At 38.7% G+C, this 26,777-nt stretch overlaps 1 protein-coding gene across 10 annotated transcripts in view; it reads left to right on the plus strand.

Moving 5' to 3' along the window:
- Positions 1–26,777, plus strand: part of EPC1 (enhancer of polycomb homolog 1) — a 66,955-nt gene that overhangs the window by 37,774 nt on the left and 2,404 nt on the right. For 2 of the 10 annotated variants that reach the window (XM_040546923.1, XM_040546919.1), the window contains 14 exons: positions 7,373–7,532; positions 9,176–9,321; positions 9,407–9,613; positions 10,019–10,167; positions 11,549–11,708; positions 12,513–12,689; positions 12,793–12,882; positions 12,969–13,117; positions 14,336–14,688; positions 20,190–20,273; positions 25,082–25,200; positions 25,282–25,368; positions 25,977–26,118; positions 26,247–26,613. In XM_040546923.1, the coding sequence (XP_040402857.1) occupies positions 7,433–7,532; positions 9,176–9,321; positions 9,407–9,613; positions 10,019–10,167; positions 11,549–11,708; positions 12,513–12,689; positions 12,793–12,882; positions 12,969–13,117; positions 14,336–14,688; positions 20,190–20,273; positions 25,082–25,200; positions 25,282–25,368; positions 25,977–26,118; positions 26,247–26,613 (2,330 nt within the window). In that variant the 5' untranslated portion in view covers positions 7,373–7,432. Of the gene's footprint in view, positions 1–4,302; positions 4,401–7,372; positions 7,533–9,175; positions 9,322–9,406; positions 9,614–10,018; positions 10,168–11,548; positions 11,709–12,512; positions 12,690–12,792; positions 12,883–12,968; positions 13,118–14,335; positions 14,689–20,189; positions 20,274–25,081; positions 25,201–25,249; positions 25,369–25,976; positions 26,119–26,246; positions 26,614–26,777 lie in introns of those variants that run through there. The other 8 variants (XM_040546924.1, XM_040546920.1, XM_040546925.1 and 5 more) reach the window with 6 other exon arrangements.

A 26,777-nucleotide genomic window follows, 5' to 3' on the forward strand; every position in this document is an offset into this window, starting at 1 on the left:
GAATGTCATTGCTGTTTTGCATGTTTTAACATGTGTCTGGATATGCATGTGAGGTGATAAAGGGGAAAGTGTGTGGTATTGTTTCTGTAATAAGCTGTGAAGGCTCTTGTTTATGAAGACCGGAGTGTTTTTTGCTTTCAGCCATATGAAAAGCCACCATGGCCACTTGCTGTCCAAAAGATGAGAAAAATGCAAAAGAAAATTGGCACGTCTCTGACCAGTTTATGCTGATCCAAGTTGGCTGTTATATTCTGGCTGTGTGCTCTGTACCTTTGCTTGCAGCATCCCTGGTGCTTGTCAGTCCCTGGGTAGGCAGATGTTGCAGTGGCAGATAGCTGTCCCCTGAGTCCCACAGAAACACATTGCAGTGCCTGAGTTGGCCCGAGGGAGGGCCAGGTAATAATGTGAGGTACTAAGGGGTGGTATGAGGCCAAGCAGTTTCTGACTCTTTTTTTTTTGCATGAAGTTATCTCATATCGCTCTCCATGCTCCTCCTAATCTTGGATATGAATCAATGTCTGTTTCTTAGGTTGCAAAACAACTAAGAGCTGGTAACAGGAAGAGAAGGTTAAGAGAGTGAGACAGTTTGGTTGTTTTACTCCCTTCTGTCTCCTTTGCGAACAGATTGTTGGATTGAATCTGTAGGGGAATTTCCTTTAGAGTAGTTTGACTATCAGCCTTCCAGAAGAGACTGTCTTCCCTGACCATGCGGGTTACTGAGATCCTCGTGTGGCTGAGAGACAGCACATGGACCCCAGAGCTCGCCGAGCTGAGCCAAGGAAAGGCAGAGCAGGGCACGACCTGCGTACAGGAGGTCACAGAAGTGCTCTGGGAGTCCCAGCCCTGTGTTACAGGGTGGGTTGGAACGGTCTCCGTTGGGTCTTGTGGCAGCTGAGCTGTGCTGTTCTACACTGTCCTCGCACCAGGAAGCCTTGCTGCTGATGACATGAGGTAACCAAGGTGTAGGGACAGTGTTGTCCCTGCAAACTTAGCAGCCAGGAGCCTTTACTTTGTAGCCTGGAGTCAGGCTGCTCTTGTACCAGTTCATCAACTCTCAGATGACATAATCGTAGAATCACTTAGGCTGGAAAAGACCTCTGAGATCATCAGGTCCAACCGTTAACCTAGCACTGCCAAGTCTACCACTAAACCACGTCCCTAAGTACCACACCTACACGTCTTTTAAATCCCTCCAGGGATGGTGGTGACGCACCCGCTTCCCTGGGCAGCCTGTTCCAATGCTTCACAACCCTTTCAGGAAAGAATTTCTTCCTAGTAGTCAACCTACACCTCCCCCGGGCACAACTTGAAGCTGTTGCCTTTTGCCCTATAGCTTGTTGCTTGGGAGAAGAGACAGAGCCCTTGCCCGCTACCGCCTCCCTTGAGGTGGCTGGAAAGAGCGACGGGGTCTCCCCTGAGCCTCCTTTTTCTCTGGGCTCCTCATCAGTCGTTCCTCGTAAGACTTGTGCTCGAGGAACTGTGGAGTTCTCTAATGAACTCTACAGCTTCTGATTTTCTGGTTCCTAATGTTTTCTTTCTCCATCTAAATTATAATTAAGATTAAAAAAACCACATTATAACGTGTTCGTGTTTAGGATGAAATGTGATTTTGCTTTTTTTCTTTTTTTAAGAGTTTTGGACTGCAAGTTGCTGGAAGGCTTAAAAAAAAAAAAGTGCATTAAAAACAGCAGGTCCGGGAGCTTGTATACTTGTATGCCCTCGGTTCTGTCTCAGCTGTTTCAGCGTAACTATTGTGAACCTCATGGTTCCTGGCTGCTTGTTGAAACTGGTGTCCTTTGTAGGTCTTGTGCGTCAGGCATTGCAGTGAGCTGTGGGTCAGTAATGTTGGATGGATGCAAAGGATCCTCACAAGGCATTCTGATGTAAATCAGCAGGTCCATGGAGGGCTGGGAGCAGGCGGTGGTTTGCCATGACTGCCAGTAGTGAGAGAATCAGCTGTAGCATCCTCGTGTGCTTTTTGTATTTCGGATGCAGGGTTGTCGTTATGACCTGCACAGACTTGAACTTGCTGCAGTATACCCTTTGTACAAGGGTAAAGTGTTTTTTTTGTTTGTTTGTTTTTTGTTTTTAGAACTCCTTCCTCTCGCAGAGCGTGGCCCACCCCACTACCTCCAGCCCTGTGCTTCCCCCAGCAGAGAGAGCGCTCGCTCCCTGGCCTTGCGGAGGCTCTGGGGAACAGGGAGATGTGAATCCTCAGGGGGAGCTGCTCTGCTCTGTGCAGTGGGCTGGAGAGTTGGCTGGCTTGGTAATTTCTATAAACAACGGTGCTTTAAATTATTACTTCCTTTAAGAGCTCCGGAGTGAAGTATTTGGGAAAAAAATGCAAACAAATTACAAAACAGTGGATCGTTCCTTTCATTTTTAATAAGATGCAGTCTTTGCTACTGCAGTAACATAATACTGCACGTTCTGTCAGGTTTGTTCAACTGCTAGTGACACGATTATGTCACTTAGGCTTTTTATTTGATCATTTCAAATGCCTTGTGTTGTGGTTATCTTACTCTGAACATAGTCTGTTTACAAGGCGTGTTGCAGACTAAGTATTTTGTCAAAGTAATCTTTGTGCTCTGTCAGTGCCGGTTTTGAGAAACTGTAACTTAGAATCCAGCAAGCAGTCGCGTTGCCAGAACCTCACCAAGTATTACCAAAATGAGAAAGGAAGCAAATACTGCTTGCTTTCAGTTATCACGCTTCTGCTTGCAGATGAGTGCCTACGTGTAGTAAGGCTGAAGCAGAATTACAGCATGCTGTCCTTTGCATTTTATTTATAATCATACAAAAACCTATGTGTGCACTATGCACCTAGGGCGTATATGGCTTTTATGTAGTGTTCTAGAAATGCAACTTGAGCAGGTACTGAACTTGAAGAATTACACTTGAATTCCTGCGTTATCATTTGAGAGAGGTCTTGTTGCTCCTCAAATCAAAGCAGAACATAAGCTGCAATTCCTTAGCTCATGGCTGTTCCTTGAGGCTGCAGTGATTGCTGCTCTGCTGTAATCCTGCTTTCCCTGGTGCCCTTGTTAATGCCTTCTTGCTTTAGATCATCTTTTCGCTCTGATCTTTTGGAATCCACTTGGCAATAGTGACACAATAAAAGTGGATGCAAGTGACAGGCTTTGTATCTTAAGAATTAATAGAAAGGAAGACTGCAGAATAAAGAGTTGTGTTTACGTGTAGTTCTGCTTAGGAAATACATCACGCCTTGCTCCATTCTGGGTAGTCAGCAGAAGGGTTGCTGTTCCAGTGGGCTTTTCCTGTAGACCCTCAAATTAGAGGAGAACTGGAGGAAAGGAGAGGAAAAAGGAAGAAAGTTGTTGTTGAGCTTTTGTTTGTTTAAACAAGCAGCAGAGTAATCTGCAATACAAGGATTAGTGTTGGAATTTTAGCTGCCCAGCTACCTTTCTGGACAGGAATATAGAGGAATAAGGTGTAGTTTCAAGTTAATGGCTGGGTGTTGCAAAAAGCGATGAAGCTGCTTGTTTCCTCAGGCCTCTCTGGGCTGAGTGCTCCGACTGCAGCCCTTTCACTCTGGGATTGTCTGAGCTCATGACGAGCCAGCGTAGGAAACTAACCTGATGGAAAATTAACTGGCGGGAGGGAGGGTAAGCAGGCAGGTTTTTCACTTTGGAATGAACTCTTTGACTAGGCTTAAACACAAATTTGGAGGAGCATCAGTGCAGCACAAGGTAGGGGGAATGAAATTTGAGGAACAGTGCCATTGTTCTGAAAGTCGTGGATCAAATTAGCATCACAGCGTGACAGCTCCCAAGGTTGTATTACCAATAGCCTTTGTATCAGGCAGGGAAAGCAACTGAGAGGAAAGCTTTCCTGGATATGTGCCTAATGGCTGAGCATAGTTCGTGTGAAAGTGAAAGGCAGCTTCAGTGAGAATAAACTACATTCGTGGTTATAGTTCTCTGTAAAGGAAGAATAATAGAAGCAAAGAATACATTTCGATAACTGGTTGTTAAACATGGTACGTATGAAAGATCCAAGGGAAGCCTGTTGAGAGAGGGAAGAAAATACTATCACTCAGAACTACTGAAAAACAGAAGTTAGCAAGGCAACTGCAGGCTATTCCAGTGTATTTCCAATAGGAAGGATAACTTAGCTCAAAAATCCAGTTGCATGGAAACTGGCGTGTTGGAACAAATAATACATGAGCAAATAATAGTTAGAATCATAGAATGGTTTGGGTTGGAAGGGATCTTAAAGACCATTGAGTTGCACACAGACACACACCTCATCAAGGGCAGGGACACCTCCCACCAGACCAGGCTGCCCACAGCCCCATCCAGCCTGGCCTTGAACACCTCCAGGGATGGGGCATCCGCAGCTTCTTATGCGAAGTATGCCGGATAAGAAGAGAGTATTCTGTAAGTATTTGTAGTAAGAGGAGGACCTCTTGATTATACTTGATGCTAAGATGGTTAAAAATATTTGTGACAGAGCTTTTCATAAGTCTTAATTATTTTTTTCCCCTCAGTATTTGATTTTTAAAAAAGGACGATTTTTAACGATGCGTGCTGCTAAGCCACTCTGGCTAGCTGCTGCCGAAGGGGATCATCTTTCTCTCTTCTTCCTCTCCCCAGCCTCTGGCAGTTGAGGGAGCTAATTTATCAGAACGCTAATTGCTTTCAGGGGAATAACAGACAAGAGCAGGTTTTTTATCTGTCTCATGCCCTGAATTGTCCTAGGATCAGTCTGGCGAGGCAGTGATAAATCAGGGAACAGCAGCGAGGGGCACTGCGCTGCGCCTTGTGGTGGCAGCTAGCTGGTGCGTGAGCTTCCTTCTGAAATGACGGCTACAGCCTTTGAGCGTGACTAAGCCATCTAAAAATCATGCTAGGAACTCAAAGAAACAGTTTGAAATAAGTTCACAGCTATCTGAGAACTTCTGAGGGCTGATGAACCAGAGGAGAAGGGAAGAGGCATTGCAACCGCGCTGCTTTAAAAACTGTTGAAAAGGGGGGAGCTGGAGGATTTCGGACCAGCAGCTTAACTGCACTTCCTGGAGGAATATGGATAATGAGAAGTATTTGGCCCCACTGATCGCTTGGAAGATAATCTCTTTGTGAACAATAATAAGAGTTTTTCAAAAGCAAAACCTGGTTAAGCCAGTCTAACTTCCTTCTGCAGCAGACCAAGGGACCTAGTGGATAGTTGCACTTGACTTTTAAAATGCTCTTTGATATTACAAGCTGCTGTCGGTTGCGTAACGCGGCAGATAGCTGCTGTATAAAGGAGGTGCATCTGGCTGGATAGCTCTACTTGGAAAAGGAGGGCTGAAGTCAAAGGATTTCTTGAATTTCTGAAGAGCTCTGTCTTTAAACGCTTGTTGGTGTTTTCAGGAATGTCTTGGACTACAGTACCTACGTAATAAACCAACATAACATCAAGGGCGGCCAGCCTGTTAGGATTAGAAGTTAGGGTTTCGAATACAAAATCGTTCTGGCAAAGTGAGGAAACCACTGCATTTTTAAATACCAGGTTCCAGCCTCGGATGAATGAAGTGTTGCCTTTGAGTGGGAGTAATCAGCTGTGCAATCACAGTGGAGAATGACTGCAGAACAGAAACTGGAAGCTGTAGTAGGTTAGGTAACTGTAGTGTTTTTTTTAACATGCTTTCATGTTTAAATATGAGAGCTTCCAGAGCTACCAATCGTACCTGATTGTACGTATTGTCAGGGGAGAGAGATGGGCTGAGCCACCGGCTGAATTGTTGAAGCCAGCTCCAGAGTTGCTGTTGCTAATTTCTGTCCAAATACTTGAGAATTTGAGGTCTAGGGAGTTTGCCTTTTCTGTTTATTTTCTTTTATTTATTAGAATGCCTCTTATGATGTAAAAAAAAAAAAAAAAAATCCCCAAGAAAGCATTTTAGGTGCTGTCTGCCATGTGACACATGTGGCTATGTTTATCAATTGCTAGAGGACCAAAATAAGTTTTATGAGTTTTGCTTGTGACGGTGTGATGTCTCCTTCTCACAATTAGTCTTTTTTCATAATGAAATTGATTAACGGGGCAAACCTGAAAAATCCCTGCAGCTAGTTTGAAGAAAAGATAAGCTAAAACCTTGTCTATTCTTGAAACAGAGCTATAACTTGCAGCAGGTTTCAGCTTGAGGCTGTGCTCTGGTTCTGTAGCTTACAGTAAAGCTATTTTTACAGTTTTCTTCTAATTTTAAGATGAAGGATGTTAATAGCTTTGTATTGTACTGAAGAGGGGTAAACTGAAGTCTGACAAAGGTGTAATAAGATCATATGGTTGAAAACTGTTATGTTTTCACTTCAAAATTGAAACCAGTTACCCTCTCTACCCACCCTTTTGCTGTAGTTCTAATGTGGACTATTTCAGTGACTGGTTTTATAGCATCGCACTGAGAGCTGCATGGACACAACTGATGCAGCACTGGCTTCCTGAGTGCTTGCGAGGAGGAAATGCCTGAGTATAGAAACTTAGAGAACCTGCTTTGCTAATAGGCAAAAAACATTATTTTATTCTGTGGGTAAATAATCTTTTATATACATGCACATCTGTTGTTTTTTGTGCTTTTGTTGGTTTTTAACTCCATATGAACTCTGCTGATACTACTTACTGTCTTAGCAGCGCCCTGAGAAGTATTGAATGCATTTGAATAGTAGCATTAGAAAATTATTAGAATTCATAATATTGTTGATATGTTACTCAGAGAGTAGTAGGGAATGGAAATGTAATTTACTTTAAAACTTGAAAAACAATTGCAGTTTTCTAATGGTTAATTATTCTCAACACAGCTTATAGTTTAATATTAAACTTTGGTGGATTAGGAGGGGAAGGAGGAGGATAATGGAAAACATTGCAATAAACAAGAATGTCTTCAGGAATTGCTTATCTGGATAAAAATAGTTGCTTCTCTTAATAGGAGGTAATAGTAGGCCTCCTTTCTGGTTTTCTGGCATCACTATCTATAAATTGTCATAACAAATAGAGAAAAAAACCTGAAGTGAATATCTGTCTGCAGCTACTTGTTATAATCTGTATGTGTAATCGATCGTAAGTCTCTCCAGAAATATTAACAGATGGATTTACGTAGCTTGGTGTGCCAAGAACATGCAACTTAACTAAGTTTAGTAACTGAAGTCCCATGTGTCTGTGTAAGAGGGAGAGCTCCACCTACTGGAAACAAACTACCAGTTTTGGAGTGTATTTTCAATGAAGTGTGTAATACTGATTTCTTATGTCTGTCAGAGTAGTCTCGGGGATTCGGAATGTGAGCATTTGCAAAAAATAGGCCTGCTTCAACTTTTGAAAGTCTAATCTCTGAAAATACTTTTTTGTATTTTTACATCGACTTTTTGTTTGTTTATAGGAACATCATCTCCAACGGGCTATCTCAGCACAACAAGTATATGGAGAGAAGAGGGATAATATGGTTATACCGGTCCCAGAAGCAGAAAGTAATATTGCATACTATGAATCTATATATCCTGGAGAATTTAAAATGCCAAAGCAGCTGATTCACATACAGCGTAAGTAAAGTGATTTATTGTAGTCTGCACCAAGAACTTTATTTTGCCGGTCATTCATTCAAGAAATTAAAATGTCTGTTGAGCTGACGTCAAGACTAGCTTCTGAGAATTAATTTTGTCCAGCATGTAAAGGAATGTGTACTTTTTACTGAAGAGGTATATTAAATTCTTGATCAAGAAGTAGATAGATGTCATTCTTGAGTCTATATCTGTTGAAACTAATTTTAGCAATCACAAAGGCCCATTTCTGCTCTCTATGGCACTCAGTAGTTACAGCTTGCAGGAATCTAGGTTTATTAAGAAAAACAGAAAGCTACTTGAAGAGGAGAATATATAATAGTTAAGAAACAGACTACCTGTTCACTGAAGCTTAACTGGGATAATACGATAGAGTGGATTGGGAAGCCAAGCAGAATTGTTGGTTGTAGTACTATTTGTCTATGCCTGGATGGAAGTATTCTATGTTTAAAAGTAGGTGTTTTTTTATATCACCAATGACTTCTAAATGTGTTAGAATGTTGTTCTTACTGGAAGATGGCAGCTGTTCTGTGAGCTTGATGTGAGCTCCACATTACTTTGAACAAGTTCTGAAAATACTAAAAAATACAATCTGTTTCAGAATTCTGTTGCATAGTGCAATTATCAGAATTTAAAAAGTAGTATCTGTTGTATATAAACAGATCTTATGCCTAAGTAACGTTGGCTAAATGTTAGATTTCTGTATCCATCTGAGCTTCAATGATAAGCTAAATTAGGAGCATGCTCTAAGAAGCAAATGGAGACACTAATACTAGGAGTATTCCGTGCTGATATTAAGGTATGCTTTTTCATTCTTCTTTTCCTTATCTAGTGGTCTCACAGCTGAAACGACTGTCTTCAGTTCCATTCTGTTCTACCTATTTCTTTTTTAAAATCAAATCATACTTTTCACAGTGTGAAATGAACACTTGAAGAAATTAGTATCTCTTACAAACTAAAACAATATGCTCAAGGATTTGGGAGGTATTGTTCTGGGTGCAGAATGCTGCGTTTTCATAGGATATTGTGGAAAATTGAACAGTTTGTTCTGCAAAACGTCACTTGTATGTGAAGATTCCCTGCTACGTTGGGTAGGACATACTGGTAGACCAGTTAGGCCTGACGCTTTTAGGCCACCAAAGTCATGGAGGAGAATGTATGTGTATTACTCTGTAATACCATCTGTCCATAGTTTTGTTGAAGTAGCTCTAAAATGCATTTAGGCTAGAGACTTAATTTCAGAAGTTGATAATACAATGAGTATTGTATTGAGTATGAGTATGAGCTGTAGAATACTAGAGAGCATTTGAAACTTTGACCAATCTAACAGTTTCTTACTGAAAGCAATGAGGTCAAAAACTTGGATGTCTTGGACACCAGTAAGTTTTCATTGGTTAATAAAAGCATGGCCAAGTAGATACCAACTTCTATTTCTGATTTTAATGTTGTAATTTTATTTTTTTAAGAAAAAGCCAAATATAACTTCTAAGTAGCGTTACTGCAGTGTTCGAACAAATAATTTTGGCTTTGTGTTTCAAAGAATCTGGCATGTTGTAAGAGCAGTGTCTGGAGTACAAAGCATTTCTGTAGTAAAACTAACTTTAACTTTTCATTGTATTATTCAGCTTTTAGTTTGGATGCTGAACAGCCGGATTATGACTTGGATTCAGAAGATGAGGTCTTCGTGAATAAGTTGAAGAAAAGAATGGATATCTCTCCTTTACAATTCGAAGAGATGATAGACCGACTAGAAAAGGGCAGTGGTCAGCAGGTACAACGTCACTTTGAATTAAAAAAAAAAAAGACGCACTATTTATAATACTATATGACAATGACATACTGGGTTTTACATTTAGCCAGTCAGCCTGCAAGAGGCCAAGCTATTGCTGAAGGAAGATGATGAGTTGATCAGAGAAGTGTACGAGTACTGGATTAAAAAGAGGAAAAACTGTCGAGGGCCCTCTCTTATCCCAGCAGTGAAACAAGAGAAGCGAGATGGTTCTAGCACAAATGATCCCTACGTTGCTTTTAGAAGACGAACAGAAAAGATGCAGACACGGAAAGTAAGTAGATCAATCCTTCAGTCTCACTTGTTTCTCTTCCTTCTCTGTCCTCTCAGAAAATAGCTTATCTAAAGAAACAATCTTGCTATGTAGTGTAAAATAATAAAAGCTGACTCGTTTGTTTTGCTTTTAACTTGCAAGGGGAAAAAAGACAAAATAAACTGCTGTAGGCCAGCTATTGAAGGAAAGTTTGTATTTTTTTTTCACTAAATCTGCTGCTAAAAAATCTGCTAAACCTACTTGATGGTGGTGTGGTAAGCTGTAGCTCATTGATACTTGCGTATGTTTCTCTTCATTTTTTTTAGCTTGTGATTTTTTTTTTTCAACACATAAATACTTAGAACTTTAGTTCAGATAATGTAATTTAAATGATGTGGGAAACCATAAAATACTGTGTATCTACAGAACCGAAAAAATGACGAAGCATCTTACGAGAAGATGCTTAAGCTGCGTCGAGATCTAAGTCGTGCGGTTACCATCCTGGAAATGATAAAGAGAAGGGAAAAAAGCAAGAGGGAGTTGCTGCATTTAACACTGGAAATTATCGAAAAGAGGTAACGCTTATTGAAAATGTGCTGCAGAAAGCTTTGGAAACTAATTTATATTCCCTTCAATACTCTATAAAATGTGAGAGTTTATTTTAGTATAAGTGTTCAGACTTTTTCACTGTTACAGTATAGCAGATTTCACACTTCATATAAAACTTATGGAGTCACTCATCCTAGAAAAGTGGCCAGTCACTTTAAACTACACTGGTTTTGTTACATGTGTATTCAAATATATGTATCATGTCCTATATGGTACGTAGGAAGAGAGCTCATGGTTTCAGGTAAATTCCAAAGGAATTAAATGCATTAAACTTTTTTTATGCGTAGATGAAGGAAATCAGTTGTTTTTAAGGTCCTTCCCAAGCATTACCTTCTTCCTTTTCTTCATTATCTCTGTTCTTTTTAGCAAAGCTTGATCTGATACCCTCTTGAAAACAAATAGGCATTTCATACAGCATAACATGCTGTTCTGTGAGTCATCTCTAACTAGTATTTCTTTTGACATCCTGTTTGACAGCTGTGCAGAAGACCAAATGCTCTGCTCTATCAACTGTCACTTTCCTGATCAACTGAGAATAATACTTGCAATGTGGAGTTGTTCTTTAGCAATTGATACTTAGAATCTGAATAAGACTTCTCCAGCTTAAGGATCCGATCCGTGTTTGAAAAGTTAAACACTTTGAGTCAGACTGAAAGCTCTAAAAGTAACTTTACTTAGTTTAACAAGTTAAATATCAATCTGTTCTTTATATCAGCTGCACCTTTTTCAAGCACTGACCGTTTTCAGCAGAACTAGAGAGGGGAGAAATCCATTAGCTTTTTCAAGGAGAACAAGCTGTTGAACACAGGAATGACTAATGCCCTCTTCATAATGAGAAACTAAGATTCATCGTAGCACTTCACGCAGGACTTGAAATGTGATACGTTTTAAGGTTCTGTTTCTTACAAAACTGTTCTGTTATGCAAAAAAAAAAGAGGATTTGTGAATAAGGTGCTTTGCCTCACTGTTTAAAACCTTTTGTGATAAAGGTGTATTTTTTTAATGGTACTGTTCCCAGATGGAACGGGGAGGAAACCTGCCCTGTTCTTTCCTTCAAGTTTTTATTTCCACTTCTCCCACTCGCATTATTATCTTTTGGAGACTTCTTATAGATAGTTATCGTTGTGTTTGTCAGAAGTAGTTATTGCAATAAAGTTTACGTGTTATTAGCCCTTCTTCCCTCTTCTCTGGAGCAGTAATTTTTGTACTTCTGGCTGTCAACCTGGACCTCCTCTTACCCCAGGTTGCAAGTATTATTCATTTTTGTTTGACCGTTGCATAATTTTTTACCAGATGTATGTTTTAAATATTCTAATAAATAAGAAAATAAAAACACTCTGATTTCAGGTATAATTTGGGTGACTACAGTGGAGAGATTGTGTCTGAGGTCATGGCACAGCGGCAGCCGATTAAACCTACCTATGCTATTCCCATCATTCCTGTGACTAACAGCAGTCCTTTCAAACATCAAGAAACTATGGAACTGAAAGAATTTAAAGTTAACAAAGTGAGTAATGTCAGTAATGGAATTAATAGTTCATGCTGTTACATGTGCAAGCTACAGCATTTTAGGATGTGACAGTGTGGAAAACATTTTTAACTGGGTGCGGAGGGGGGACTTTCTGATGGGGGAAAAACACTACTACTGATAGGGAAAATACATTAGCAAAGCTGCAATAGGAGTAAAATATTATGCTGGAGTGATGATGATAACCTTAGGAACTATTGAAATTCCTCAAGACAGGAATAAAGGGAGCATAGATGAACTGGAGACAAGGACACACACAATTGTAACGAATTCTTGCACTAGTTGATATTAATGTTTTTATCTGATACTGCCCATAATGTTAGGATATTTTAAACAAAGCTGTATTTATTACCTAAATATTCAACAAAAATGAGATCTAAAAAGGTAAAAGCCTTACACTGTTCTAAATTCACGTAGCTATTTCAATCCGGAGTTTTTTTAACTTGATCCATTGATTTTCCTAGCATGCTGGTTTTCTATTTCAGCATTGGATAATGTATTGATTTAGACAGTTGAACAGTGTTTTTTTTTTCCTCCTGGCTTTGTGCTTTGCATAACATAGCTATTGTGCCACCAACTTAGCTATTAAACAGCTTATCGATCAAACATTCCAATTACTGGAAGTGATATACAAACATTCATGAAATACCTGCTTTTGTTGGTATCAAGATGTTAAAGAGATGAGTTCCCTTTTTAGCTTGCTTACACAGGAGTTTTGGGAAACTCCTGTTTAAATCTAATTTGTGTGTATTCATATGCTGATTTGTTTTTCTTTCCTTGCAGCAAGATAAACCTGATGTTATTCGACCCAAAAGAAAGTATGAGAAGAAGCCAAAAGTCTTACCTTCGTCTGCTGCTGCTACTCCTCAACAGACGAGTCCTGCTGCACTGCCAGTCTTTAATGCTAAAGATTTGAATCAGTATGATTTTCCTAGCTCGGATGAAGAACCTCTCTCCCAGGTAGTATCTCCAGAATTTTATGCTGCTGTTAGGGAAAGAATAGAAGTAAAACTCAAGAATTTACTAATACCTCTTCCTCACCAACACCACCCCCATTTTAAAGGTTTTGTCTGGTTCTTCGGAGGCTGAGGAAGAAAATGATCCCGATGGTCCTTTTGCCTTCCGTAGGAAAGCAGGCTGTCAGTACTATGCTGTAAGTAGAATTTCCTTTTGTATTATAAGACAAAGCATTGTTGTAGGATAAATTCATGTGTTTAATTATTTAAAAATTATTTTAAGCCTCATTTAGACCAACCTGGCAACTGGCCGTGGAGTAGCCCTAAAGAGGGAAGATTAGGAGATGTGCGTTACAGATACTGCTTAACCACTCTCACTGTACCCCAGAGGTGTATTGGGTTTGCACGAAGACGGGTCGGCCGTGGTGGAAGGTAAGCATTACATAATTGTTGTTTTTTTGTTGTGTTTTTAATAAATCATTAAGACATCTTTGAAAAGGGAAAAATTGGGGGGAAAAAAAAAAAGGACATCACAAAGTTGGCATTCTATATGCTTCTGTTTGATAGCTTCCTCAGCTGATGGTGCTGTAGTGGAAGCCACTTAGTACTTACTGCTTGCTTAAATGTTTCTAAACATTTGTATTGCTGGCACTCCCAAGTACTGAGGTGAAAACAAGCATATGTTTTTAGTTGTAATTGGTGTTTCATACTTAAATGATTTGCATAGTTGTCTTCAAATAAAAGTACTTGCCAATAGCAAAAGTCAGTTTTCAGAAAATACATTTCTGATTTTGCATCTGCTGTAGAGGAGAATTTTAGGGAGGAATATTTAAAAGTGACAACTGTTTAAATTTTAAATGTGGCCCAAAATGGTAAAGAATTAAGGGCTGTTACTTCAGGCATTCTATTTCTGAGCTTCTTTAATGAAAACGATTTGGAAACTATTTAGTATAAGTGCTCTTTCTATTTTTTATTTACTATTTAGTATAAGTGCTATTTCTTAAATATTTTCTGATGTCTTTTAATACCGATGTCCCAGTCATTTTTAAATGTTACTTAAAAAAAGTGATTTGACATTCAAATGATTGCTTTGAGTGTCTTATTCTATTGACGAGTCAGATGAGAAACTGAAGGTTCTTACTGGCATTTTGCAGGGGAATTTGGAAAGTAATGTGTGATAGCTTTTGGCACTTCATGGGATGGTTGTAGGTATATTCATTTTATATGTCAGTAAAGCACTTAAATTGAAGTTACTTTAAGAGGACATTTGGATTGCATTTAGTTACGTAAGTAATTTTATTGTATTTTTTTCATTGTACTGCAGAAGTCTTCCAGCCTGATTGGGGGGGGGGAAAGATGTGTGTCTGTTGCTTTGTCATAATATATACACAATGGTTTACATCAGCCATTAATACAGTAAAAGCTAGTACATACCTGGAAAGAGAAACGTCAACGTAGTACTGCCTGAAAAGTACTGAATATATAGTCGTACTTTGTGTGCCTGATCTCAGGGATTTCTTGTTGTAGAACAGTTTTGTATAATTTCTTCTATTTGTTTACCTATGTCTTCCTTGAGCACACATGGCAAACTGGTGATTTTATTGGTATTTTCTTGCCCCTATATAATTCTGCATTGTTTTTCTGTTTTAGGGTGCTACTAGACAGAGCGCATTCGGACTACGATAATACATTTCATCAGCTGGATTTGGAAATGCTTTCCTCATCGCAACACTCTTCAATCAGTCAATTTGCCAATACCTCAGAAACAAATACCTCGGACAAATCTTTCTCAAAAGACCTCAGTCAAATACTAGTCAATATCAAATCATGTAGATGGCGACATTTTAGGCCTCGGACACCATCCCTACATGACAGTGACAATGAGGAACTCTCCTGTAAGAAATTATACAGGGGTGTAAATCGAACAGGCACAGCACAACCCGGGACCCAGATATGCAGTACCTCTATACAAAGCAAAAGTAGCAGTGGTTCAGCACATTTTGGTATGTTTATTTTGACAAACTTCCTTTTAGAAATATTAAACTTGACTCAGAAAATTCAGAATATCGTTAGGTCATCCAAACTTTACTTCATGGTCTATTTTGATGGTAGCAGCCCATCTTTTATCTTTAGTACACAGAATGTTTATTCTTAGTTACTGCCAACAGTAGTGTACTGCATCTCAAACTTATGCAAATGCTACCTTGGTATGTAGTTAGAATTTTAGAAATATGGTTATTTAGAAAGTGTTGTATAGGGTAAAGTTAACTCTGAAGTTCTGGATTTTGAAAATTAAAAATATTTTTGAAATGGTGATTATAACATTATGTTCCAATTTTTTTGTCACAGTGCAAGTGTGGTGGTGGGAAATGTTCAGTTAAAATGCTTGTATTTAAAATTCCAGCATGCTTATGAATTCTCATCTGGACTCTTAGTAAATGCCATTTCCCATCCAAAAACGTCTAGTCTACCCCTTCGCACACCCTCTGTGTGCATCTGTTCATGCTCAGCAAATGACAGATTACTTATTGTAGAACCTGAATTACAGAATTGAGGAACTGACTCTAAGAAAACTTGATGTGATGTTAATTGTTTTTGAACTGGAATATTTGGATAGTATCTCTGCGTTGAGTTCTTCACACTGAAAGTTTGGTACTTACATGGTTAGCATATCACTTAAAACTTCTGGGTTTTGATAAGTTAATATGTTAAATCTCACCTTTTTATAAAAAAAAATGAAGTGGACTTCTCTGTTCTTTTTTTTTTAAACAAATTTTTGAAGTTCTCTACCATCTTCTCAGAAGCCTCTTGAATGATGTTTCTACTTTGAATTTTAGCTTTTAAAAAAAAAACAACTTGGAACACCTGGAAAATGTATGAGTGGGGTGGAGATAGATACATATGTGTAATACACTGCCCAGATTGAGGGGGATATTTGGGGGATTTACTCAGAGTGCTGCCCTGGTGTCTCAGGTCTTTCATGTACGCCAATATGTTTTCTTCATTCCTTTGTCTTGCCTCCCTGCACCCCTTTTTTTTTCCTGAAAATTCTTCTTCCTTGCATTTTTAGACTTAGTGGGCAGCTTTGTTCTGCTTCCTTATTTCATGTTTCCTCTTCTTGCTGTCCTAGAGCAGGTCATTGTCCTCACTGCCACCCTTCACACGTCCTTTTCTCTTTTATGACTCTTCTTGCTGGGAAAGGTATTAGAGCTAAAGCTGGTAGTGCTTATGGTTTGTGGTCCACGTATGGCTTTTGGTTTGTGAATTCAGCCCCTCCACACAAGTAATGTTTCAAATCAGTAAACCAGGTCTAGAACTGAATGAGAGCATCATCTCTCTAATAGCCAGAGTCTGAACTTTGCTATAACGCCAGCCAGGTTACCAGTATGAAAACAAAACAGTGTGATGAACAGTTTATAAACATGCTCTGAAGTGTTGGTAAGGCAGTACATTATATCTGAAAACCAGAGACTTGAAAAATCGGCTGATTGTGTTCAAAGCATGTATCTGTATGTATATGCATACCTAAATGTAACACTCATAGAATCTTTTTTCCTTAAATAGATAATTAAGACACCTCCTAAATGGAGGTGAATAAATAAATGGAATTGTTATTTATGGTGGTTGGTTCTGTAGAAGCTTTTAATTATGTGGCTGAATTTTGAAGCATGTGGGAAGGTAACGTGTCTCAGCGCCTTGCACATTGCATTAATTTGTGCTTGGAATTCACTGCAGGTGGCTTATCTGTGTAAAATGGGTTAATATTTAGAGCTTTAAAATTTAAAAGTTGTAGAGTTTAGGTTCATATCTTTACTAATGTTGATGCAGGAGTGATATACTCCATTTAAAAAAAAGAAACCTACATCTGAATTCATAGATACACTTGAAATGAGTTACCAGTCTCTGGATAGTCATTTGTTATCAGTATGACTAAGTCAATTGTACTTTAGAATTACTCCTAATCTTAATCAGGATTTTTGTAGCTGTGTAGATGTCTGAGGTTTTGTATATATGATGTGATGATGGTTGTCTGTTTAGGGTTAGGTGTTTGAAAACAACTTAGTCTTACTCATCAGTGCCATTCTGTTTTCTAGTGTTCTTTCAGTGACTTAAAGGCTTCTTTAAGATCCATTGTCTACACAGATTACAGGTGGGAGTCTTTGTAAGTCTCATGTATGAGTTTGACCTCTTCAAAGGTGCTTATCAGTTGATGCTACAGCTGCAGTGTTAGGTTTTCTTACTTTTTGTCGCAAACACTATAAAGACCGTGATGTATCTAACATCTGGATTAGAATTTCTCTGATACTGCTGTAGATAACTATTCTGTAGGGTGTCCCTGGTTCTTGTTCTTAGCTATCTTTAAAGCTGGGAGTTTGTGGCTGTGGATTATTTTAGTACTAGTTTCCGGTTCTCTGCATTTCAGCATCTGCTTGTTTTTTTTTTTTTAAGTGGCAGTAGGTCTTGTTGCCAGAAATACTGATTAAAGCATCTCTATTTTAAAAAAGCCTTTTATCCCTTCCCTGCTACTGTGAGCTGTGGTCAAACCAAATAGCTTACCTTTAAGATGAGGTTCATCTTGAGATTCTGTAGTGGTTAGCAGAGGTGGTCATGTTGCTGTGCGCCATCACGTGGAATTTTCTGTCCCGTTCCATATGAAAGATGTTTACAGAAGTGTTGAGCTTTTCCTACCTGGAATAACTCCAACAAAATGCTGCTGATGTGGAAAAATAGCTGTGGAAAACCTTGTTTTTCAAGTCTGTCAGATGTGATCAACGCAGGCAAGAATTTGAGATGGTATCTTAAGCTGCTCTGCTATTCAGAGGCATTTTCATTAAAAGTGTGCTGTGACATAACCGTTCTTCTCTGGCTACAGGAAGCATTGGTTTTCATCTTGAAGATTGGAGAGAGTTCCTCAAGGAGCCAGGAGGCGTTTTGTGTTCACTTTGAAGTGAGCACCGGAAGAAACACAAGCTATTCTGATGCTGGCTTTCAAAGCGCTCAGCGTAAAAAACGTATGGAAGATGGAGTTGTTGCATTGAGATTTTGTGTGTCAGCTGAGGAAGGGATGTCTTAGATCTCTTACAAGTTCCTGGGAGACAGCTCGTGTGCTGAAGGCATAGACCGTGGCAGCAGGATCAAGTAGCCAAGAAAAGTAGCATCACTTTTCAAGAGGGTGGTTCCGGTTCCTTTTCATCTACTGAAGAGTTAGGAAAAGACATCTCTTGGCTTCTTGCAAAAAGACCAGATTTCAGGATCTTCAGACATGTTACAAAACACCACTGAGAAGCAGGCAGGAGTGTAAATGCACGATTCATTCTTGTGGAGGATTGACTGTTGTTCAGTGGGGAAACTGTTCACTCTGAACAAAGTGGAACAACATTTCCTGCAGTAAAGGAGCCAGTATTGCTGACAGTTTAACTACTAGTCTGGGTTATAATCTTGAGAGATGGCATTTGTGTGTCTTAATAGTTTGAAGGATACAGGAGGCATGAGTGTTCTTCTGAACTATGTATGTGCCAGAAATTCAGTCTTCATTATTGGATTAATTGACCCAGTTCTGCCAGGGAAATGGCAGTCTTCAAACTGCATTGAATTCTGGAGAGTACTTTTCTTCTGCAGACTTGCTGTTAAACACTATAGTAATTTTTGGATGTTGGCATCTAGTAAATAAAAGTTTGAGACACTTAAAAGTGTATGGCATGTGTGGTCCTGTTGCAGCTTTGTGTTTAGTCGGCAGACCGGAGACACCAGTTACTAGTGAAAGGTTTGAGCACTGGCTCCCAGGCTCTGCAGTAAGATGAGGCATCCATGTTGCCTTCTGTTCTTCGCTGCCTTCTTCCTTGCAGAGAAGTGAGACCTCTTTGAGAAGAAGGTCTGCAAGTCGTAAAGAGGCTAACAGTTAACTACAGTCTGCTTAGCAAGCAAAATAAATCTGTAACTCTTGCTTTGAGAAGAAGCCGAAGTGTTTTGACAGCAGCCTTACTGAGAATTCTTAGTTATCTTTGGTATTATAGATGGTACTTTATATGCAAACCTGCAGACATCTAGGCTATTATTAATAAGACCAGAATAGCATACCTTGCCCTTTCTTCTGTGTAAACTAGAGATACAGATAATGTGCTACAAGCTGTGCTTTGGTGTTCAGTAACTTTTAATGTGGGAATTCCACAGAAATAGCATTTTTCCCGGTAAACTTGGATGCTTTTTGGTTTTGCATACCTTAACATGCTTCTGAAAGGCAAGTTTGCACATGCACACTAAAGGGTCTAGAAGGATGTTGAACTATGCTTCTGTTTCCCAAATGTGTTCTTAGATTTTTTTTCTCTAATTTTGATGTTGGTTGATGGATATCTGTTAGTTTTTGTGCTTAACAGTGTTCTCATTAGGGGAAGCTGACACCCTTCACATGCTTTGCCCCCTTCCCACCTCCAGCAAAGGCATTCCATTTCTGGAAAGAAGCAGGAGGAATCTCTTTGGCAGTTCCACACTCCAGAGTATAGAATCGTAGAATATCCCGAGTTGGAAGGAATCCATAAGGATCATCGAGTCCAACTCCTGAGTAGGACCTGTCCTTCCTTTTTATTGCTTTCATGCCATTGCTGGCTGTTCAGGTCTTTTTATTTAACCCTTCTATTTGTAGTAGTCTCAACGCTGCTATCTGCTTTACCGTTTTCACTCTTCCAAATACCTGTTTTCAAATTGGATTATAAACCTTGTCATGAAAAAATTGATGTTTGTAGTGGCTGCTTTGAGTTATCATTGGAACTTAAGTCTGAGCCCCTCCATGGCTGAGACATTGAGATCCTAGCTGAGGAACAGTGGCCTGAAAGCTACATGGACCTTGGGAATAACAGAGACGTTTTATAGGCCACCCTAGGCGTAGTGGAGGGAGGAAATCTTGAAAAGAAAATCTGGGAAATAATGTTGCTGGGGGGTGGGGGAGTGCTTATTAAAATGTGTGCACACTTCTGGAGAATTCGTGGGTGCGATTTTTTTTTTTTTTTTTTTTGCAGAGACTGTAGTTACGCTAGTTTTTCCTGTTCAGCTTTAAGCCAGTTGGAGTAAGACTTTGCCCTGAATTGTTGGCTTTTGTAAATTGTTAGACTTCATCTGCATTTCATGCAAGTGTGGTCAGGTATTATCTGCAGAGTAAATTGCATGTATCTTAAGTAGCCATGATATTTCTTAGAAAATCTGTATTAAGTATGACGGGTAGACAAATATGTAGCAAGCATTTCCAGGTTTTATTCAAGGGCTAGTAAAAATCCTCTTTAATAATCATTTTCTGATTCTTTTTCCGCTACCAGGTAGGGAGTATGCGTATAGATGTAATATCTAGTTTATAATGTCTAGCTCTAGAGTTCTGATGGTAGGAATTTCACAAGGAGTTCTGCTGGGCTGAAATATAAGGCTGTTGTAATAATAATCAGGGGCCTAATAATTCATGTTCTCGGTGTCTGATAATGCCATGTTTAAGTAAAATCAATCTTGAACTTCTTTTCAGAAAGTGAAACATCTTTGGGCCTGGTGCATCAAATGCTAAATCACACTGATGGCTCTAAGTCTCTCCAATCTTCTGAATTCACTGGTGAGAACTTGCTATACAGTAGAAAATCTTTAACCAGGCAATATAAGCCAGATAACATCTCATAATACAGAGATTGAAAATGTGATGTTCTGGATTCCTTAATATTGTGAATGATGTTTGCTTTGCATGCACTTTGGCATTAGTAACCACTAATTGTTCTCTTGTACAGCAGGGTTGTGATGCTTTCATGTATTTCTCTTATGAAAATACTGTAACACAATATATAATCTCCCTCCCACACAGTTGGCAGTTTCGTAATTGTGGACTTCATCAATTGCAAGCTTTGGTTGTGATCTGTCTTCTGTTACTTGATCAAGACTGCTTTGTTAATGGCCATTACCTCAGCCCGAAGGATTGGGAAATCTAGCACTCTGAATGGATTTTTAGAGGGGTTCTTTTAACCCAATATAAGCTTAATGTCTTAATGCTTTGGTTTTCCTACTGAAATAGCACTTCTCCTTGTGAGAGTGGTTACTTAAGTTTATGAAGCAGTTTTTTTATGGACTCTATGTAATTCTTCAGATGATTTACAGGACTGAAGAATTTGCTGAATGGTTTGATCAGGCTGTTTGAGTTTCTTGGTATTAAAGTTTTAATTTTATTTTAGTATAAATTAACCTGGATAGGTTATTGTGTTTACTCTGCAAAGCTTGCTCAGTCTCCCTGGTAATTTTAGTGAGCATCTTCGATTCAGGTTAAAAAAGAGAGATGCTTGTAGAGGATCCAGGAGTTTACATGTGCATTTTCTGCTTCCCAGGATATATTTTCTAGTTTTTAGGAAACGGGTTCTTGCAGTCAGTATTTTTGTAAGTCTATTTTCCTACTTCAGGGAAACAGGGGAGCAACTAGCCCATCACCTCACAGTAAGACTTGGCAGTGGTAGTCAGGAGGGGGAGGCTGTGGCTCTTTACCATACCATGAATAATTCCTTGATTTGCTCTCCATATGGATCCCGCAGCTGGCCTGTCTTTTAACTGGTTTCAGCCACTTCAGGGAAAGATTTACATTTTCAGTGAAAACTAAATGCAGGCTGCAGTGTTTTAAGGCTAATACACATTCAGTGCTGTGGTAAAACTAGTTAGCATTGTAAAAATAGTTGTATATTGCAGTATAAAATTGCTGAGAACTATGGGTCTGACAAAACTGCTGACAGCATCACTATGAACCTGTGCTCCAGAAAACATCACCCTTTGAGTATCAGCATCCCACAGAATATAGTAGATAAGTCAAACAGAAACATGCAATTGAAAGATTATTCAATGGCTTAATTTGAGCAAAAATTGATCTGTCATTATCCAAAAGATTATAAATATCTCAGTCATTTAAACAATTATAGGAAAACATACAGTGCGTCAGTTGTGTAGTTTGTTGTTAAAAATCTTAAGTTACTGCAGAGGACTTGTTGCTGTCTCTAAGGAGATGATAAAAAAAATATTTTGTAAGCATGCATTTATCCTGTCAGTCAGTCTCAGTAACCTACAATATTTCTTTCCTTGTATTCATAGCTGCAAACTCCTGAAGCTTATTTTTGCTACTTCTCTTTTTGCAGTTTTTAAGTCAGAATACTTTTTTTTTGCTGTCGAAGTCTAGCACTAACACAGTTGCAGAATAGGTGCATGTATTGTCCCAAGCTGTTAAATGAAGAGAACAGCAGCAAAACATGATGTAGTGACTTAAAATCGTGGAGGCTGTCTAGACTGAAATGTTATAACTTGATTCAGAATTCTAGTAGTAACAGTTCAGAATTATATTCACTTTTAATGGTGTCCGTTTAGAACAGTATGCTGCAAAATAACTAAAACATTCACATAGCCTCATCTCACAGGAAAACTTGAGCTTCCCATCTTCTGATAACTATCACGAGCTATCATGAGATGTGGATTGCTCTAGGTAGAGTTGTGACTTTTAAGTTTTGTGACATTTGAGATTAGGAAAGTTGGTCAGGTGACTCATTGTATAGGTGGTTAAAAGGGTCTTGGAAAATTTTTAGAAGCTTCTGCAGAAGGTGCAGTTGCTAGCTCTGAAAGACAATTGAGATTTTCTGAAGTGATCTTATTTGTAGTAGTGGTTGAGAGTTGGTTGGATTCTGTGTAGTGAAATTGTATGTTTTGTTACCGTTCAATTCAGTAAATTCTGCAGTATTGGATAGTCATTACTACATGATGGAAACGTCCTAAATCTAAACGCTGTGGCCTTAGCATGCTGTTTGACAAGAGTCTGTAAGTGCTTTGTTCCTGTCTAGAGCTGCTGGAGCAATACTCTTAACAAATCTCGTTTGTCATCTTTAACCATCAAATGTTTTTATCCCTTTTTTTCTTTTTTTAACTTGAAGCTCTTAATTTCAGAAATCACTGTTGTTCAGTTGACTGTTGCTCTGTTAATTTTTTTTAAGACTTGAAGGTCTCCAGTAATATCATGAATATGTAACCGTTTAGCAATACACTTCTCAGTTACCAAAAGCTCAGGAGGCTTAAGGGTACAGCTAGGGTCTGGGCTTTCTTCTTGCCTGCTATGAATGGGCTGAAGTTGCGCCAGGGGAGGTTTAGGTTGGATATTAGGAAGAACTTCTTTACTGAAAGGGTTGTTAGGCATTGGAATGGACTGCCCAGGGAAGTGGTTGAGTCGCCATCCCTGGAGGTCTTTAAGAGACGTTTAGATGTAGAGCTTAGTGATATGGTTTAGTGGAGGACTTGTTAGTGTTAGGTCAGAGGTTGGACTCGGTGATCTTGGAGGTCTCTTCCAACCTAGATGATTCTGTGATTCATTTGCTTTGTTTTTTTTTTCCAAAATAAAGCAGTATTTTGGAGTTGGTAAAACCGAACAGATGACTGTGTTTACTACAACTCTATAGCGAAAGCCTGAAATATACTTAAAGCTTGAAAATTGAAACTGGCTATTCAAAAATTTAACTTACCCGTCGTGCTCTGCTACATTTGAGTATGACAGTGGACATTTTTAATCTTAAGTATATTTGCAAAGTACAGTAAAATACCTTACTGGTACGTGGAACCTTCAGTAACATCAGCACTATGTTGGTTAAACCATGCAGATTCTAAAGTTCAGTTTTTTTTTAAAGCATTAAGTTAAAAGTCACTACTAATTGATAGATACTTCATTTCTATTTATCAACAGCAGAACAATATCTCAATTCTTCTGCTTCCACTACTGCTCCTAGTTTCCTCAGCTATCCCCATGCTAATCTTTGTCTGCTAAAGCTTTCCTGCTTAGCTGTGTGTTTGGTGATAGTTTAAAAATAAATAAATGTGATAGTGGGCTTTTTGTTTACATAAAGTAGAATTAAAATATGAACAGTGAACTCCTTAATACTTGGTTTATCAATTCTAGGGTGTTTTTGACTTTAAAACATTGAAGAAATGAAGCCAGTTGAAATAAGATTTAGCTCTAAAACTATTATGGCAATAAAGACATGCTGCATTTCCTGCTTGCTGAAGACTGTTAATATGGAATAAAATAGTAATCTGAATGTAGCTGCTGAATAAAAATGTATGACTTCAAGAGCTCAGATATCAACTAGTAAAAATTTAATGCTGTTTCCAGTACATAATAAGAGGATTTGAAACAATGTTTAAAAAAAAAAAAAATCAAAAACACACTGGAAAAATGCATGTTCAGCAGTGGTTGCTCTGTCTTCAAGTAATTTTTCAAATTCTTACTTTGGCTAGCCATTTTTATTGACCTGTTATTCAGAATTATACATAGGCTAAAATTAGTTGTAGCAGGAGATAGTTTTACTTTTGATAGAAATGGGTTTTCTAAAGGCAAGCAGGCCTGAAAGAGTAGAGTAACCAAATAATTACAATTTGTGAACAAGATTTAAGTGTAGTGATGATTTCTTGCCAAACAGTGGTGAACTTTCAGGAAGACACAACTTCCTTTGCGTTCTAGGAGTATGCACGCTATTCACAGCACTTAGGATTGCGGAGATGCTCCCAAATAAGATTTTCCTTCAATTTTATCGTAGGTTGAATTTGTAAGGAGAGTCAAATTCCAGCTTTGATATAGTTTGAAATTTAAAGCGGACTTTTATTTAGGAAATGTAAATTTAAAAAAAAAAATAAACACTTTACTAAGCAAATCAATGTACTAATGACACCTTTTCCATTGGGCATCCCATGTGAGTCTGTACACACAATACTTTATCAATTTTTTTTCTTGCAGGGTAGCTGGATAAGTTGTTGATTTGTCATGCTCTGACTTCTGTGTCACCTTTTCAAATATTTTAGAGAAGGATGTAGATGTAGTAGTTCACAGTTGTAAGCCTGTCCTATTTTGAGTTTTCAACTACACTTAAAACATAAATTTTCATGAAGGTACTTGCTACCTTCAAAATGTCATCTGTGAGGGCTGAAAACAGTGCAGTTTCACAGACAGTTCCCAATTTTTGCGTATAAACCAGCGGTTTTTCATTAATGCAGATAGTTTAGTTTCACTAAAACGGTGGAAACTGATGCCATTTCTACCTGCATTTTTTTAATTAGATATTACAGAGTTTTGGGTGGTTTTGATTGTATTTTTGGTTCCTTCTTCCCCCTCCCTTTTTTGGTACCAGCCTAAATGCAGCAGAACAATCGAAATCTTCAAGCTGTTTTTTTTTAAATGTATAAAGGGAAGACTTAAGCAAAATCTTAAGAAGGATGACAGCCTTTTTGCTATAAAGGTGCATTAAGGCTCTTTAGAGAACTGCTGTGGTGTCTTTTTATTTATTTAGGACGATAAAATAGATGTGTTTATATACACAACACCTACATATTTTGATATAGTATTTTCTCGTTTTATATTTTGTTCAGCATTTACAGCCGAACAATACCAGCAACATCAACAGCAACTGGCACTAATGCAGAAACAGCAGCTTGCACAAATTCATCAACAGCAAGCAAATAGTAATTCCTCTGCCAACACATCACAGGTGAGGGATTTGTCTGTGCTATGATTTATCCCTCATTGTTTCCCACCAGGGTTCATCTCTAATTGTCAACTGTTGCCATAGAACCTTGAAACTAACCAACAGGAAAGTGGCTTTCGCCTGAATCTACATCATAGCCATTCTGTAAAGTGTTTAGAAGGGACACTGCAGGTGAGTGTGGCAGGCATTGCCTCTGCTCCCTCTTAACCACAAAAAAAAGGGTCAGTCAATTAATTAAATATTCAGAGCCTTAGAGATATGAATTGCAAAGATCTCCAGCCATGTCATTATCCTCTTGATATGGGGGATTTTTAAATATGTCCTAGATATGTCCTTCATTCACCTATGGAAGTGTCTAATACTCATGAATACATGGTGTTTACACTGGTGATGGACACATTTTAAAAGGTTCAGAAGTTGTTAGCAATCTGAACATCTGAGTCACCGAACTGGGTTTGGAATTTCATAAAAACAAGTTGACCTGTGAAACAATGTTGTTCCATAGAATTTTGGAAATAAGTTTCTTTGTGTTTTAAATAGCTGTGGGGATTTTCGTCTCTGTTATTGTTATAATGGAGCTAAAAGTGCATGGAAAAAAATCACAGATTTTATGTAGCTGTACCAAATGCTGACAGTTTGGTCTGAGAGAATGACTGGGCCATTTCTGATTTACCTGGATAGATTTTTGTTCTACTAGTTTGTGTGTAGCTTTAAATTGGGGAGAATACTGACTTGTAGAAGCTTCAATCACATATATTTGCCACCATTGTTCTTTTTAGGGTTTTGTTTCCAAGACACTGGATTCTGTTAGTGCTCAATTTGCTGCTTCAGCTTTGGTTACATCAGAACAATTGATGGGATTCAAAATGAAGGATGATGTGGTGCTTGGAATTGGGGTGAATGGCATTCTTCAAGCCTCAGGTATGTAGCTCTTCTTACAGTATTTGACTGCACCTTGACTTTTTTTTTTAAGTGGGCATAAGAGTTTCTTTCTAGAGTTGAGTAAATTCTAAAACATGAGCTTACTGCTCTTTGGTTTTCTTCTGCAGGAGTATACAAGGGCTTACACCTCAGTAGTACTACACCTACAGCACTTGTCCATACAAGTTCTTCATCAACAGCAGGTTCAGCCTTGCTACAGCCTTCAAATATAACGCAGACTTCAAGTTCCCACAGTGCACTGAGTCACCAAGCGACTGCTGCCAATTCTGCAACAACTCAGGTTCTGATCGGGAACAACATTCGATTAACTGTACCCTCATCAGTTGCCACTGTAAACTCTATTACCACGCTCAATGCACGACATATACCTAGGACTTTAAGTGCTGTTCCATCATCTGCCTTAAAGCTGGCTGCAGCGACAAACTGTCAGGTGCCCAAGGTTCCAGCTTCATCCTCTGTGGATGCCGTACCAAGGTAAGTTTTTTCTAGTCTGTTTGTTATCCACTCTTTATTTTGCTAGAAAATATATTTATTTATGACAAATAAGAACAGTTGTATTAGATCAGGCTGGCTTTACCATGTGTCTGGCTTACACTCTGTGTGCAGTAGTGGTCAAAAACGTCTACTTGGGGAGGAAT

This window comes from Cygnus olor, chromosome 2 (assembly GCF_009769625.2).
Source record: "Cygnus olor isolate bCygOlo1 chromosome 2, bCygOlo1.pri.v2, whole genome shotgun sequence".
NCBI lineage: Eukaryota > Metazoa > Chordata > Aves > Anseriformes > Anatidae > Cygnus > Cygnus olor.